Source organism: Rana temporaria, chromosome 2, assembly GCF_905171775.1.
Source record: "Rana temporaria chromosome 2, aRanTem1.1, whole genome shotgun sequence".
NCBI classification, from domain to species: domain Eukaryota; kingdom Metazoa; phylum Chordata; class Amphibia; order Anura; family Ranidae; genus Rana; species Rana temporaria.
Window position 1 is genome coordinate 457,261,724 of NC_053490.1, and position 16,906 is coordinate 457,278,629.

The window sequence follows — 16,906 nt, forward strand, 5'->3', positions numbered from 1 at the left end:
CCCAATTTCCCCCAGCCTCTCACCTCATATAGCACATAAATGAGCCTCTTTGATAAATCCACACTGGTCGAACGGTCCCTGGCAGATGGATTCCCTGCTCGTTCAGATACAGCCAGATTCCCAGAGTATTAATGCTCAGTGACATAGAAAAGGAAGAGGAGGGCTCCATGGTGCAGTATTTTCGTAAAAACTTTTAAACACATAATATAGTAACTTACAGTTATTGTAGCAAACAAATGGCACATAGGAAAGTAAAACTTCCGATCTCGGCCAGGACCGGAAGTGACGTCACCACGGCTCTTTTCCCTAACACGTTGCGTCACTGTCCACGTGACTTTCTCAAAGGGGGAAGTTTTCATTTCCTACATGCTGTTGTGTCAGGAAAACTTGTCAAATTTTATTCATGCTGATAGCAGAAGAACGAAGCAGCAGACAGAAATACACTTTGTGCTCTTAATTGAAACAAGTACACACTATAGAGGGATATGCTTTGTTCATATTTCATGTCTGAGGCTCATGTCTGAAGCCAGTGATCACATAATCATGCTGAATCTATCTTGTTCAGTCATAGCGCTTGTTCGTAAGAGGAACAGCGATCTCTCTCCTCCAATCAGTTCCATCCCCCCAAAGTTAGAAACCCCTCCCAGGAAACACATTTAACCCCTTGATCGCCCCTAGTGTTAACCCCTTCCCTGCCAGTGACATTTACACAGTAATCAGCGCATTTTTTCTAGCACTGATTGCTGCATACGTTTCGATGCTCCCAAAAATGTGTCAAAAGTGTCCGATCTGTCCTCTGCAATGTCGCAGATCACCGCCATTACTAGTAAAAGAATAATAAAAATGCCATAAACCTATCAATTTTGTAGACGTTACAACTTTTGCGCAAACCAATCGATATACGATATACAATGGGGGGGATATTTATTATAGCAAAAAATATAGTTTTTTTCAAAATTGTTGCTCTTTTTTTGTTTATAGAGCAAAAAATTTAAATTGAAGCGGTGACAAATACCACCAAAAGAAAGCTCTATTTGTGGGAAAAAAAGCACATTCATTTTGTTTGGGTACAGCATCGCACGACTGCGCAATTGTCAGATAAAGCGATGCAGGGCCAAATTGCAAGGACGAATACACTTCATACAGATTATCTTCTGAATTGTAGTACTGTATTTACAATATCAAGATGATTTACCTTCACTATATGCAGCTGTTTTATTTTATTTATTTATTTTTTTCCTGTTACGATTTTTCCAGGAAGAGGTTCCATAATTTTCTGCTACTTTTCTGGCCTTCTGTAGAAACCTGATTTGATCCCAGGAGGGTCCTCAGTGACTAAGTGCTAATGTGTTTTTTCATGTCACTTAATCCCTCCAGTGCTTGAGGGCCTGTTTACCTTGGACACTAAATGGGTTACATTCCTCTAGAGAAAATATCTACTGGAAAAAAGAAAGACTATTAGGTGTTATTATCGTTATTCTTTCTACCTATTTATAGATCAATGGGTCCAAATAAATCATGTTGTAACGCACTGCACTATCACAGCACTTAAATGAAATGTATAGTATTTTTTTTTATTGATTTTTAGATATACATTTAAAAGTGATTAGCACTGTCTAAAAAATTGTCTCAATGGTGCATTTATGCTTTAACTAAAACATGTTTTTGTACCTTTTGATTGTATGTGTGACTTTGGTGGCAGCCATATCTACGCATTAGTAGGCGCTGCTGCTTGCTTTGCCTTGCTACACAGCGATTGTACTTTGCTTTTTCTCACTATGCCTATAGAGGTACTTTACAAATCTCTACAGCAGGCTGAATGGAAAAAAACTAAGCAACAGATTCCTCCATCCACACAAACAAAGTGGATGGAGGAAATCTTTAGTTGTATTCTAACAGTGTCACCTGCTGCTGTCAGAATACGCTGATCAATGTCTGGAACCGATTGGCTGCAGCCGCTGATCAATGGAAAATTTTGAAACATGTTCCTTCTACAGAAGTTGATTAACCAGTTACCGCCCACACTATAGCCTAAGACGGCTACAGCGTGGGCTTGCTTTGCCGAAAAAACATCCCCCTGTGATCGCGCTGCCTGCACACCCCCTGTGGGATGTGTTTGGCTTTGGGACAGAAAGTGAAGGTATATTTCCCCAATGGGACAAAGATGGCAAAAATTAACCTTACAGCAACGCTGTATCCTGGCCTAGGCCAACCAGGCCAAAGCCTAGGGCAGCACTTTTCAGGGGGGCAGCACGGAAAAAGTCCCCTCTCCGGCTTGCGCTGCCCTGGTAGCGCCAGTCTTATGGGGCGGACTGGACAGAGATGCTAATTAACCTAGTACCCCCATAAAGCAGCCGCATTGCTTCCGGTATGCAGGCAGCCGGCATTCCGCAACTGTGAGGGGGGGGGCGGTGCTTCTGCTTTTGCCTGTCCTATAATCCTGGATACAAACCTTCCTCACTGTGCTATGTATTTTCTGCTGCACCATTGGCATGGTTATATCTTCTTAGTTCTCTCCATGAAATTATCAGAGATTTGTGCCTAAAGTAGAACTATAGGCAACACTTTTTTTTTTTTTTAAGTTTGGATAGAGTAAGGGAAGGTTATAGCCCGGTCAGTCTATTTTTTACGCAAAAGGGTATTTAAAAATACACGCGGTCTTTCACTAAAATGAGAAGAAAATCGATTTAACCCGGAAACTGCGTAGAGGGTTCTTTACAGTAAAAGCGGTAAGAATGTGGAATTATTTTCTACAAGCTGTGGTTTTAGCAGGGAGCATAGATAGTATACAATGTAATATTGACATAAATACGCACACACACAGGTTGGACTTAATGGACTTTTTTGGTGTCTTTTTTCAAGCTTACCAACTATGTAACTATGTAACCGTTCTCAAGGCACACCAGTGGGTAATATTTTAAGGATTTCCATTATTTTGCACAGGTGATTTTATCAGTTTCACTGCCTTAGTAATTACCACAGCCATTTCATCTGAGGGAAATCCTGAAAGCATGACCTGTTGGCTGTTCAATGCAGTGCCAATATATAAGCAAAAGAAAAAAAAAGGGGTAACCACATCCTAATCAGAATAGAAGGATTTGTATTTGAGGCTGGTGGACTTATAATGGTATCGTAGCAAGTAAGATACAAAAATATGTAAAACGGTTATATAGTTTTATTTAATTAACATCAGTATATTAAAAACATACAGATTTAAGAAGCTCTGTCTATTTAGACCTAAAAGGTGCAACTGAAGTATATAATAATACCAGTTCACCAAAATTCAATTATGCTTGCTTGCTCAACATGTTTTGTGGGTTCACTGCTTCTTCAGGAGCTTTCGTTTGCATAATAATGTAATAAAAGAACAGAGAAAGTATGTATTACTATGAAATAGAAAAGAAAAACAACATTAATCATGATGAACAGAATATAACATCAGAGAAATAACAATATGGTAACAAAATCATGGTGAGCATAGTGTCCATCCCCAGAGACGGTTATGACCCTTACCCAGAGCAGCGACGTAGGTCGCCGTCCAAAAAGTAGGCCCGCCCTGGAGGGCATGGGAGTCCCCACAGACAGAGGAGAGGAGGCAGCAGAGAGATCTGTACAGAAAGTTATAGTAAGCATGATTTTAAATGACCTGTTGGTGTACCTTGAGAACTGGATTTGAGAAACACATCCTTACAGGGATTATAACCTATCCAAAATGAAGAAAGGGCCGCAGGGCAGTATTCTAACATAACGACCCGAAACACAACCACTGCCTTATCAAAGAAGCTGAGGGTAAAGGTGATGGACTGGCTAAGCATGTCTCCAGATCTAAACCCTATTGAGCGTCTGTGGGGCATCTTCAAATAGAAGGTGGAGGAGTGCAAGGTCTCTAACATCCACCAGATCCATGATGTCTTCATGGAGGAGTGGAAGAGGACTCCAGTGGCAACCTGTGAAGCTCTCGGGAACTCCATGCCCTATTCACGAATTAGCAACAGGACAAGCAATAAATTTAAGTTTGGTACATATAGCACTATGTGCTATAAACATAAAAAATTCTGATTCTGTCATTTTTTTTTTAGGTGCTGCTGTCAGAATACAATCTCGATGTGGGGGGGGGGGGTTTAAAAAAAAAACTAGCCTTGTTTGGCCAATTTTATACTAGCCAGCATGCTTACTGACCGTTGCTATTATTATTGTAGATTGCTTACAGATAATAAACCAGGGCTGTAAATCACGGATGGAGTGAAAATTAATAATTCAGATGCAGGTCATGTTGTGAACTTTAAAGGGGTTGTAAAGACAGAAGGTTTTTTTAATCTTAATACATTCTATGCATTAAGATAAAAAACATTCTGTGTGTAGCAGCCCCCCCAGCACCCCCCAAATTACTTATCTGAGCCCATATCTCTCCAGCGATGTCCACAAATGTCTAAGCCCTCCTTCTGATTGGCTGAGACACAGCAGTGGCGCCATTGGCTCCCGTGGCTGTCAATCAAATTCAGTCAGCCAATCAGGGGATAGAGGGGGTGGGGCCAGGTCGGGCTCCGTTTCTGAATGGACAAAATTTTATTTATTGGGATTTATGTGATAGAACAACACAAAGTGGCACATAATTGTAAAGTGGAAAAAAAATTATAAATGGTTTTCATTTTTTTTTTACAAATAAATGTGTGAAAAGTGTGGCGTGCATTTGTATGCATTTGATACCCCTAACTAAAATATAGTGGAACCAACTGCCTTCAGAAGTCATCTAATTTGTAAATAGAGTCCATTTGTGTGTAATTTAATCTCATTATAAATACAGCTGATCTGTGAAGCCCTCAGAGGTTTGTTAGAGAACCTTAGTGAACCAACAGCATTATGAAGGCCAAGGAACACACCAGGCAAGTCATGGATAAAGTTGTGGAGAAGTTTAGAGCAAAGATAGGTTATAAAAAAATATTCCAAGCTTTGAACGTCTCACAGAGCATTGTTCAATCCATCACCGAAAATGGAAAGAGTACGGCACAGCTGCAAACCTACCAAGACATGGCCGTCTACCTAAACTGACAGGCCGGGCAAGGAGAGCATTAATCCGAGAGGCAGCCAAGAGGCCAATGGTAACTGGAGGAGTTGCAGAGATCCACAGCTCAGGTGGGAGAATCTGTCCAGGTGACTATTAGTCATGCACTTCACAAATCTGGCCTTTATTGAAGAGTGGCAAGAAAAAAGCCATTGTTTAAAGAAAGCCATTAGAAGTCACATTTGCAGTTTGTGAGAAGCCATATGGGGGACACAGCAAACATGTGGAAGAAGGTGCTCTGGTCAGATAAGACCAAAATTGAACTTTTTGACCTAAAAACAAAACACTACGTGTGGCGGAAAACTAACACTACACATCACCCTCAAGACACTATCTTCAGCAGGGACAGGGAAGCTGGTCAGAGTTGATGGAAAGATGGATGGAGCCAAATACAGGTCAATCTTAAAAGAAGACCTGTGAAGCCTCGTACACACGACCGAGGAACTCGACGGGCGAAACACATCGTTTTCCTCGTCGAGTTCCTTGTTAGGCTGTCGAGGAACTCGACAAGGCAAGTTTCTCCATTCCCGTTGAGGAAAAAGAAGACATGCTCTCTTTTTGGCTCGACGGGATCCTCGACAGTTTCCTCATCGAAAAATGTACACGCGACCGGTTTCCTCGGCAAAAAAAAAAATCGCAGCAAGTTTCTTGCTGGTTTTTGCTGAGAAACTCGGTCGTGTGTACGAGGCCTTAGACTCTGCAAAAGCCTTGAGACTGGGTTCACCTTCCAGCAGGACAACGACCCTAAACATACAGGCAGAGCTACAATGGAATGGTTTGGATCAAAGCATATTCACTGTTTACAGACGTTCTCCATCCAATCTGACAGAGCTTGAGCTATTTTGCAAAGAAGAATGGGCAAAAATGTCACTCTCTAGATGTGCAAAGCTGGTAGAGACATTCCCAAAAATACTTGCAGCTGTAATTGCAGAGAAAGGTGGTTCTACAAAGTTTTGACTCTATTGAGGGGGGCTGAATACAAATGCACACCATACTTTTCACATATTTATTTGTAAAAAAAAATTAAAACCATTTATCATTTTCCTTCCACTTCACAATTATGTGCCACTTTGTGTTGGTCTATCACATAAAATACATTTATGTTTTTGCTTGTAACATGACAAAATGTGGAAAACTCCAAGGGGTATGAATACTTTTTTTTAACCACTTCCATACAGGGCATTTTCACCCCCTTTCTGCCCAGACTAATTTTTAGTTTTCAGCGCTGTCGCACTTTGAATGACAATTGCGTGGTCGACGAATTTTCCTCAGTTTAGACCGGTACGTATTCTTCTACATATTTTTGGTAAAAAAAAAAAAAAAACGCAATAAGCGTATTTGATCGGTTTGCGCAAAAGTTCTAGCGTCTACAAAATAGAAAATATAATTATGGGATTTTTTTTTTTTTACTAGTAATTTTTTTTTATTGTGATCGTGACTCTGCGGCGGACACATCGGACACTTTTGACACATTTTTGGGGCCATTCACATTTACACAGCGATTAGTGCTTTAAAACTGCACTGATTACTGTGTAAATGTGACTGGCAGAGAAGGGATTAACACTAGGGGGCGCTGAAGGGGTTAAATACTGTATGTTCCCTAAAGTGTGTTCTAGCTGTTAGGGGGAGGGGACTCACAAGGGGAGGAGATCGATGTGTGTTCCTCTGTACTGGGAACACACATCAGTCTCCTCACCGCTGACAGGACATGGATCTGTGTGTTTACACACACAGATCCATGGTCCTGCCGTGATTGCGGGTAATCGCAGGTTTCCCCGCGGACATCGCGGCCGTGGGGAACGCGCACCGGGTTCCGAGCGATGCGGCAGGGGCGCGCACACGCCCCCTAGCGGCCCGGAAAAGCCTGGACGTCATATGACATCCAGTCTATAGGACGAGAGGTCCCCACCAACGTCATTTTACTATGGCTCGGTGGGGAAGAGGTTAAGGCACCGTATACAGATAAAATATAAATAATTTGAAATGATAACTTACACAATGTAGTATATTTGTATGTCTCATAATTTGAATGCTCAGCCACACTTAAGAAATGTAACGTGAATGTGACCAGCTTTCAATGGAGCTGGTTTCACACATGTGCGGGGTTGCCACTGTGCAGTTTTGGAAAGGGTCCTTTGCGTTTTTGGGTCCGGTTGAGGTGCAAATTCAGGTAAAAATTCACCACCTGAATTTCACCCCAACCAGTGAACAGAAACACACTGGACTCCGGACTGCAAACCACTGCCTTATTATTCTATCCATTTTGGAAAGACTATGGTTACTGAGTCATGAAATGAGAAAGAATGTTCCCAACAGGGATAAGGTTCAGCCTTACGACAAATCCCTAGAAATGGCAAAGTATGCATTTTGAGAACCTTTTGCTTAAAAACTTTGTACAAGAGCCGACAGTTTGAAAAAAAAAATGATAACCATGCCCCTTGTTAAAAGGGGTGGGGTCACAGCAGCCATATTGTGTGTGTTGGATCTGTTATGGAGAGTTGAAAATTTGGTGTAGGGAAACATACTGTTTTTTTTTCCATATTTAAAATTGGTGCATGTCCCCCAAAGCAGTGCCCAGCTTCCAGTAGCTTGTTTATTAGCCCTACAAATGGCCAGAATGGTACAACAAGATTCATCCCCATAGACATCAGAGGGGGTTCATCTCAAAATTTACAAACTTCGAACTTCAAGCAAAATGAGAAACTGTTTACAACCTGAAACCAGGCAGATTTGCTTATGCATTGTGACCACCATGCACAATAAAGAGCAGTAAAAATCTAAGATATTCTACTCCAGGTGTGCCCAACCTTTTGAAGAGCGAGGGCCACTTAAGCGACTTTGTAACCAGTCGCAGGCCAAATGAGCGAAGTGGATGGATAACCGGTCCATGTCCACTCTGCATTTGCAAAGCGGACACAGCCCACTCTACTCTATGGGCCCTCTGATCCAATCAGATGGAAGGGGACAGATTTACTTCTGTTTTTTTAGCAGATCGGATTGGAGGTAGCAAGTGTAAATGGACACAAGTCTGTTTACATCTGCCGCTCCATAAAGGTGAATGGAGGGAGGGTCCAATTGGGCTGGACCGACCATGTGAAAGGGTCCTAAGGCTGCTTTTTTCACTGATGGTCTGCAGTCTACTCACACCATGGGTGTAGCACAGTGCACCTGTGGTTTTCCTGCAAGTTAGCTGCACTTTGCCATAGAATTCTATTATATCCCACAGGTGTGGTGCAGTTTCTGAAAGTGCACCAAAACCCGCAGGTATTAACAGATGTCTATGGCTCAGTACAGGTAACCCGCAGGTGCACTTCGCTACACCTGTGGATCAGCTTGAAAGCAGCACAGTAACCACTGCAGAACAGATATGCCCATATATATATATATATATATATATATATATATATACACACATACTCTGTGACTCTAGTAATAAACTTACCTTTAATAACAGTCTTCTATTCAGGTATTGCTGGCTGTTGCTGTCCCAGGCAAAGTGCATTTGGTATCACTGCTCCTATGACAGGAGCCGGTGCTTTACAGGAAGAATTAGCTTATGCGGCGCTGCTCCGCAGCCGCTTGCTTCCTCTATTACTGGCTTCATTAACAACACTGATGCTCTGGGATGGAGGGTCGGCAACCTGCGATCTGGTCTTGCCAACCAGCCATCTCAGAGCAGGAGGTCGTGGGCCACATCAGAGGGCTCAGTGGGCCACATGTGGCCCCCGGGCCACTGGTTGGGCACCCCTGTTCTACTCCTTCCCTATTCTAGTAAAGTATTTCTGGGGAAAAAAGCACTTGAAAAAGATGAAAACTTTGCACAGGGCTTAAATGTTGTCTAAGGCCTCGTTGGAAGGTTCACTTTCTGGGCGATCAATTTTTACACCTAAAAACAGACAGAGATTCCCACTTCTCCCCATTCTATCCAGAACAAAACATTATGAATGTAGTTCAATTTCCGATGTGGCCAATTTTATCTTCACTTTGTTTAAATGTTTTAATTTTACCATTTTGTCTCTTTTACAGGCACAGGACTTTTATGTGGAAATGAAATGGGAGTTTACCAGTTGGGGTGAGTAGTAAAGTATAATATAACAATTACTACATTGATGCAATCTTCAAAGGCATTAACGCATTTCCAGTAGTTGACTAAAGTAAAAATAAACATGTAAAATATAAAACTAATCTTAAATACTTGAAAATGTATCAATCTGCCTTGATACCCAAAATATTGTCAGTTTTAACACTTTTACTTTTTTTCCGACACCTTAACAATTCATCCTTTAGCCTGGGTTTACTCTATTGCAAACACAGAAGCGATCTGAGGGTGTCATTGACCTTAGATACCGCAGCAGTTTGCAAAGGGCAGTGTGAATTGCCTGCGAGGGAGATGCGGGAACCGGCACTGGAATCATGCTGGTTCCCGCATCGCAATAGTTTGAACCCAGGCTTCAAATCTATTTAAATCTTTTATGCATTTTGGGAGCTATGTGTGGCTTTATAAAAAGTTCTTTAATTGAAGGGTAAGTTCAGAAAAAGTGGAGCCCTGCTCTAACCTCATCCTGCTGAAGGGCTAAAGTGTTATGATGAAAAAAATGCTTGTCATAGAGCTTCACTGTATTTTATGATCCATTAACAATATCATATTTCACTAGCAGGTGCTCTCATAATTTCAACTCTGGATTTAAGGGAAGTCCAAGATCCGAGTGAGGATAGCAACAGAAGATTTCTTTGTTTTTCTGGATATTTCTATTACAAAAACTTTACAGAGCAGACATTTATTAATGGAAATATTAAAATGTTTCCTCTTGTAATGCTTTTGTGTTCCAGAATAAATTCTCCTCTTTCTATATGGCAATAGGTCACACAAATATAGATCTTCTCAGTGTATCTATGGCATTTGACTATCTTTGCCTTGCATGGCCCACTACTTACAGGTGGTATAGTCATTGAAACGTGTGAAGCCTCGTACACACGACCGAGGAACTCGACGGGCGAAACACATCGTTTTCCTCGTCAAGTTCCTTGTTAGGCTGTTGAGGAACTCGACAAGGCAAGTTTCTCCATTCCTGTCGAGGAAAAAGAAGACATGCTCTCCTTTTGGCTCAACGGGATCCTCGACAGTTTCCTCGTCGAAAAATGTACACACGGCCGGTTTCCTCGGCAAAAAAAAAATCCCAGCAAGTTTCTTGCTGGTTTTTGCAGAGAAACTCGGTCGTGTGTACGAGGCCTGACAGATAGTAAAACAAGCAGGCAATGTTGAACATACAGTCAGGTCCATAAATATTGGGACATCAAAACAATTCTAATCTTTTTGGCAATATACACCACCACAATGGATTTGAAATAAAACAAAAACAAGTACTTTACCGGAATACTTTTAGCTTTAATTTGAGGGTATTTACATCCAAATCAGGTGAACGGTGTAGGAATTACAACAGTTTGTATATGTGCCTCCCACTTTTTAAGGGACCAAAAGTAATGGGACAGATTAACATCAAACATCAACATCATAAATCAAACTTTCACTTATTAATACTTGGTTGCAAATCCTTTGCAGTCAATTACAGCCTGAAGTCTGGAACACATAGACCTCACCAGACGCTGGGGTTCATCCCTGGTGATTAGGGATGAGCCGAACACCCCCCCCATTCGGTTCGCACCAGAACCTTTGAACGGACCGACCGTTCGCGCGAACATTTAGAACCCTATTGACGTCTATGGGACTCGAACGTTAGAATTTAAAAGTGCTCATTTTAAAGCCTAATATGCAAGTTATTTTCGTAAAACGTCTTTGAGAACCCGGGTCTTGCCCCAGGGAACATGTATCAATGGAAAAAAAGTTTTAAAAACAGTAGTTTTTTCTGGAGCAGTGATTTTAATGATGCTTAAAGTGAAAAAACAAAATTAGATTACTATAAGAAAAAGGTAATTTAAAACTGCTTGCGGCTTTAATGTAATGTCTGGTCCCTGCAATATGGAGAAAAATAGCACAGACACAGACAGTACACACACCACGTAGATTAAGGTGCAGATTGCAGAGGACGCGGGCAGTACACACATACCACGTAGCTTTAGGTGCACACTGCAGAGGACAGGGCAGCACACACACCACGTAGCTTTAGGTGCACACTGCAGAGGACACAGGCAGTACACACCACGTAGCTTTAGGTGCACACTGCAGAGGACACAGGCAGTACACACCACGTAGCTTTAGGTGCACACTGCAGAGGACACAGGCAGTACACACCGCGTAGCTTTAGGTGCACACTGCAGAGGACATGGGCAGTACACACCATGTAGCTTTAGGTGCACACTGCAGAGGACACGGGCAGTACACACCAAGTAGCTTTAGGTGCACACGGCAGAGGACACGCGCAGTACACACACCACGTAGTATTAGGTGCACACTGCAGAGGACACGGGCAGTACACACCACGTAGCTTTAGGTGCACACTGCAGAGGATACAGGCAATACACCACGTGAAAATACTGCAGCTAACACAATCACCTGCCTGCCAGTAAATTAGGAAATGCAGATCTAGCTAAACTATACAGTGTATAAATATATATACAACACCTGGAATGCATATATATGCTCTACACACTGTAACTTTAACTGACTAGCCTGCCTGCCTGCCTGCTCTATCTACCTACTAAAAATGACTCTCTATCACTCTGTCTTCTCTCTTTTAACCACCGCAACACACTACACAAGGCCGACCTGCAGGCAGCCTTTTATAGTGTGGGGCGTTTACTAAACCTCCTGAGCCATAATTGGCCAAAGCATGCCTGGCTTTGGCCAATTATGGCTCTCCGTTTATTGCAAGCTGTGATTGGCAAAGCATGCGGGTCATAGTGCATGCTTGGCCAATCATCAGCCAGCAAAGCACTGCGATGCCGCAGTGAATTATGGGCCGTAAAACGCAACTCGAATTTGGCGCGAACGGCCCAAAACGTTCGGAATTCGACGAACAATCGAACATACGATGTTCAAATCGAACATGAGTTCGACTCGAATACAAAGCTCATCCCTACTGGTGATGCTCTGCCAGGCCTCTACTGCAACTGTTTTCAGTTCCTGCTTGTGGTATTTTCCCTTCAGTTTTGTCTTCAGCAAGTGAAATGCATGCTCAATCGGATTTAGGTCAGGTGATTGACTTGACCATTGCATAACATTCCACTTCTTTCCCTTAAAAAACTCTTAATTTGCTTTCGCAGTATGCTTCGGGTCATTGTCCATCTGCACTGTGAAGCGCCGTCCAATGAGTTCTGAAGCATTTGGCTGAATATGAGCATATAATATTGCCCGAAACACTTTAGAATTCATTCTGCTGCTTTTGTCAGCAGTCACATCATCATTAAATAAAAGAGAACCAGTTCCATTGGCAGCCATACATGCCCACGCCATGGCACTACCACCACCATGCTTCACTGATGAGGTGATATGCTTTGGATCATGAACAGTTCCTTTCCTTCTCCATACACTTCTCTTCCCATCACTCTGGTACAAGTTGATCTTGGTCTCATCTGTCCATAGGATGTTGTTCCAGAACTGGGTAGACTTTTTTAGATGTTGTTTGGCAAACTCTAATCTGACCTTCCTGTTTTTGAGGCTCACCAATGGTTTACATCTTGTGTTGAACAGCAACAGTTTCCAAATGCAAATAGCACACTTGAAATTAACTCTGGACCTTTTATCTGCTCCTTATAAATGGGATAATGAGGGAATAACACACACCTGGCTATGGAACAGCTGAGCAGCCAATTGTCCCATTACCTTTGGTCCCTTAAAAAGTAGGAGGCACATATACAAACTGTTGTAATTCCTTCCCGCGTTCACCTGCTTTTAATGTAAATACCCTCAAATTAAAGCTGAAAGTCTAAAGTTAAAGCACATCTTTTTCGTTTCTATAAACCATTTTGGTGGTGTATAGAGACAAAAAGATAAGAATTGTGTCGATGTCCCAATATTTATGGACCTGACTGTATATGGGTTTAGTAAATTGTTGTTCTCCCTATGATATAGGAAGTATTATAAATTGTTGGAAGGTCTGTATAGTCAGTTTAGATTCTCTTTTACCTTTTTTTCCCTAAAATGGTAAACATAATTTTTTGTGCAGTTACCAGAGCTCTAAATGCATTGTAGGGGTTCCAGCCATGTTGCACTCACAACGGTGAATAAATCAAAAAGCCCTTGACATTCTCTGTAAGTTCTGCCTATCTATGGCTATTGATATTATAGCTATAGATTTTAAACCAGCAGGTACCCCAGATGGCAGTTCTCTTTATGAGAATAGTTCATTGACCAGGCTTTTTTTTCAGTTGTTTGACGTATTTTTGCCTTGGATTAGGGTTGTTTGCACTTCCTTCTACATCTTACGATTATGGTTATTTTGGTGGCACAAGAGGAATATATTTTAAGTGATCATCTCAATTACATATATAAATATAATCTTTCAGCTTAACTCTATGGCCTTCTCAATATATAGCCATTGATGCTTGTTTGCAGAAAACTTCCATCAAACTTTTTTGAGCCTGATCCTATGCCTAAGTACTATCCAACCCCTGATGAAGTGGGTGGGTTTATATCCCGAGGAGTGTTGACATCCTTTAAAAGGATGCGGGAAGGAAATACACACGTGGGAGGTTTCCTGTGCAATGAAAGGGGGGAGTACTGTTCACCCTGTTCACAAGATCCACAGTAAAGCACAGACAGGAAATCCACGATTTCATCATTCAGCACAACATTGACTGCCTCTTCATCACAGAAAGCTGACTAACGTCGGACTGTAACACCATTCTAGGAGAACGGGTGCCAGAGAATTATGGTATTTTAACCGAAAACAGAGTAGGGCAAAGAGGAGGAGGCCTGGCAGTGATCTACAAGGCTCACCTCTCACTCACCAAATCAGATCTACAGAGCTCACTACCATTCATGGAAACCCTCACTCTGCAACTGCAAACAAATCCCCAGGACACCGTTCACATACTACTCTGCTATAGACCACCTGGACCAAAAACGCAGCTACTCACATCATTGACAGAATTTTTTTACACCTATACCTTAAATATCAAACATCTCCTGCTACTTGGGGACTGCAACCTCTGGGCCAATTCCTCACAGGACCCCGTCACCGACGCTTGCATTGACCACTTGGAAGGATTAGGTCTGCAGCAACTGGTATGCGGACCCACACATGTTTCAGGTCACACTCTCGATCTTATCTTTAAACAAGATATGGATAGCAACACACTGGAAAATGAGCTCTTAAAAAAACGACAAACCCGTTAGCAACACACTGGACAAGATCCCAGAAGCAGCTTCATTCGGAACTCTTCACAACTACATTATTAAACAAAATAAAAACAATAGAACAATGTCAAACAGCAGCGGAAACACTCAACTCCATCAACAAAGCTCTACTACAGAACGCTCATCCGGAAAAACAACTCCGGTTGGTTCAACGACGATCTCACGTTTCTGAAACAAGAACGCAGAGGAGCAGAAGTAGCCTGGAGAAGAAACTCAACAGAGGGAAACCACATAATTTACAAATTAATCACCAAGAAATATCACAAAGAAATCTTTAAAGCAAAAAAAGATAATTTTTCTAATATCCTCGCCAAAGCCCACAACCGTCCCCACGAACTCTTTCATTTAGTTGCTCAGACCATGAATCCAACCTGCCTAGAGGCTCCGAATTTGGAATCACAACATTTTTGCAACGAATTATCAGATTATTTCATTAACAAAATTAAAGATATCCCTGAAATTATTCAGCAAAAGAGAACCTCTACCCACCCCCCTTTAAACCAAAAAGGCAATATTAATACAAATATGCCACAATCAACGAAATTCACACTAAAATCAATCTCTATCGACGCCAAAAATATCGTTGGTGCCTTGCGAGACAGTACATCACCTAATGATATCATTCCCACTAAACTGTTGAAAGAATGTGCCGATATTTTGGCACCGGCTATCACGCACCTCATAAACCAATCTTTTAAGGAAGGCATGGTGCCGACCTCCCTGAAACAAGGCATAATTAAACCCATCTTAAAAAAAACAGGACTCGATCCCAAAGACCCAAACCATCGGCGACCCATAACAGGCCTAAACATCTTCTCCAAGGTAATGAAGAAAGCAGTAATGCAACAGCTACAACACCATTTAGATACCCACAAACTACTGGATCCATTTCAATCGGGTTTACTTCCTGGTTATGGAACGGAAACAGCACTTCTCAAAATATGGGATGATGCTCTCGAAGCTGCAGATGAAGGAGAATCTTGTCTTCTGGTACTGTTGGACCTGAGTGCAGCTTTTGATACAGTAGACCACAAATTGCTGCTGACCCGCCTAGCTGAAGTAGCTAGAGTGGCAGACTCGGATCTACCCTGGTTCTCCTCCTTTTTGGAAAACCGATCACAGATAGTGAAACTAGGTCCTTTCACTTCCCTCAGGGGTCACCCTTGTGGCCGTACTATTCAATATTTACCCCCCCCCTCCTCGAAATCATCAGTAACCAGAATTTACTCTACCATTCCTCTCTGATAGAGAATTGGATGACGGAGAGTTACCTTAAACTCAATGGCTCAAAAACAGAACTTCTGTTCCACTCCAACCGAAAAAGACTCGCTATGACAACATGGATGCCCCCGCCCATTTTGGGACAAACTATCACCCCTAGCTCAAAAGTCAAAAGTCTTGGAGTCACTTTTGACTCCGACATGACATTGGATGCACAAATAAGTTCAGTAGTCAGCGGATCCCACCATCTGCTGCATCTACTACGTAGACTCATTCCCTTTATCCCAAAAGAAGACATAGCAGTTGTGGTGGGAACGATAATCAACTCCAGACTCGACTATGCAAACGCCCTTTACCTCGGACTCCCAAAATACCATATTGCTCGTCTACAAGTCGTCCAGAATACGGCGGCACGACTTGAAACAGGAAAAAAAACATGGGAATCAATCTCTCCCTCCCTTAGGTCCCTTCACTGGCTGCCCTGTAAAAGATCGAATCATGTTTAAGGCACTCTGCCTGACGCACAAATGTGTACAAAACAGTGCACCCCAATATCTATGGGAAAAATTTAAATGTCACAACCCAAACCGCATCCTCCGATCTACCAACCAAAATCTACTCCAAATACCCAAGGCCCGATACAAGTCCAAAGGAGAATGAAGATTTGCAGTACAAGGACCTCAACTATGGAACGCTTTACCAACCAGCATCCGAACGGAAGGGAATCATCAGGCCTTCAGAAAAAAACTCAAAACCCATCTATTCTGAAGGCAAAAAATAATAGGAAATGGATACCAAGCGCCTTGAGGCGATTCAGTTTGCATATGTAGCGCTATATAAGTTTCTCACTCACTCACTCACCCACTGTGACAGCACCAATTTTCACAATGAAAGTGTAACGGTAAGAAGGGATACATTCAACCTTTACATTTGTTTAACCTCCCCAGCGGTATTCTTGAGTGTGGCTCTGGGTTAAATTTCAGTACCATTAGCGGTAACCCCGAGCCACACTCGCGATTGCATTGCAGGATCCTGGTGCAGGTTACTTACCTTGTCCTCAGGATCCTGCGATGTCCCCCTGCTGTGTCCGTGGGCTGTGTCCTCCGCCCGATGCCTCTGTGTGTCAGGCTCTGTTCCCTGCGAGCATCGCAACGCACGGGGCGGAGCCCGGCAGCCAATTCAAAAATTACAAAATTCATAATACATACAGTACACTGTAATATTTCAGATTACATTACTGTATGAAATCATTTCATATCCCTTTTGTCCCTAGTGTTTTGTCTGGTCCCCTGCATGCAATTTTATTA

General features: G+C 42.2%; 1 protein-coding gene across 5 annotated transcripts in view; it reads left to right on the forward strand.

The window, feature by feature from the left end:
- Positions 1 to 16,906, forward strand: part of ANKRD13B (ankyrin repeat domain 13B) — a 272,072-nt gene that overhangs the window by 204,408 nt on the left and 50,758 nt on the right. For all 5 annotated transcript variants that reach the window (XM_040338561.1, XM_040338560.1, XM_040338565.1 and 2 more), the window contains exon 4: positions 9,089 to 9,134. In XM_040338561.1, the coding sequence (XP_040194495.1) occupies positions 9,089 to 9,134 (46 nt within the window). The remainder of the gene's footprint in view (positions 1 to 9,088; positions 9,135 to 16,906) is intronic.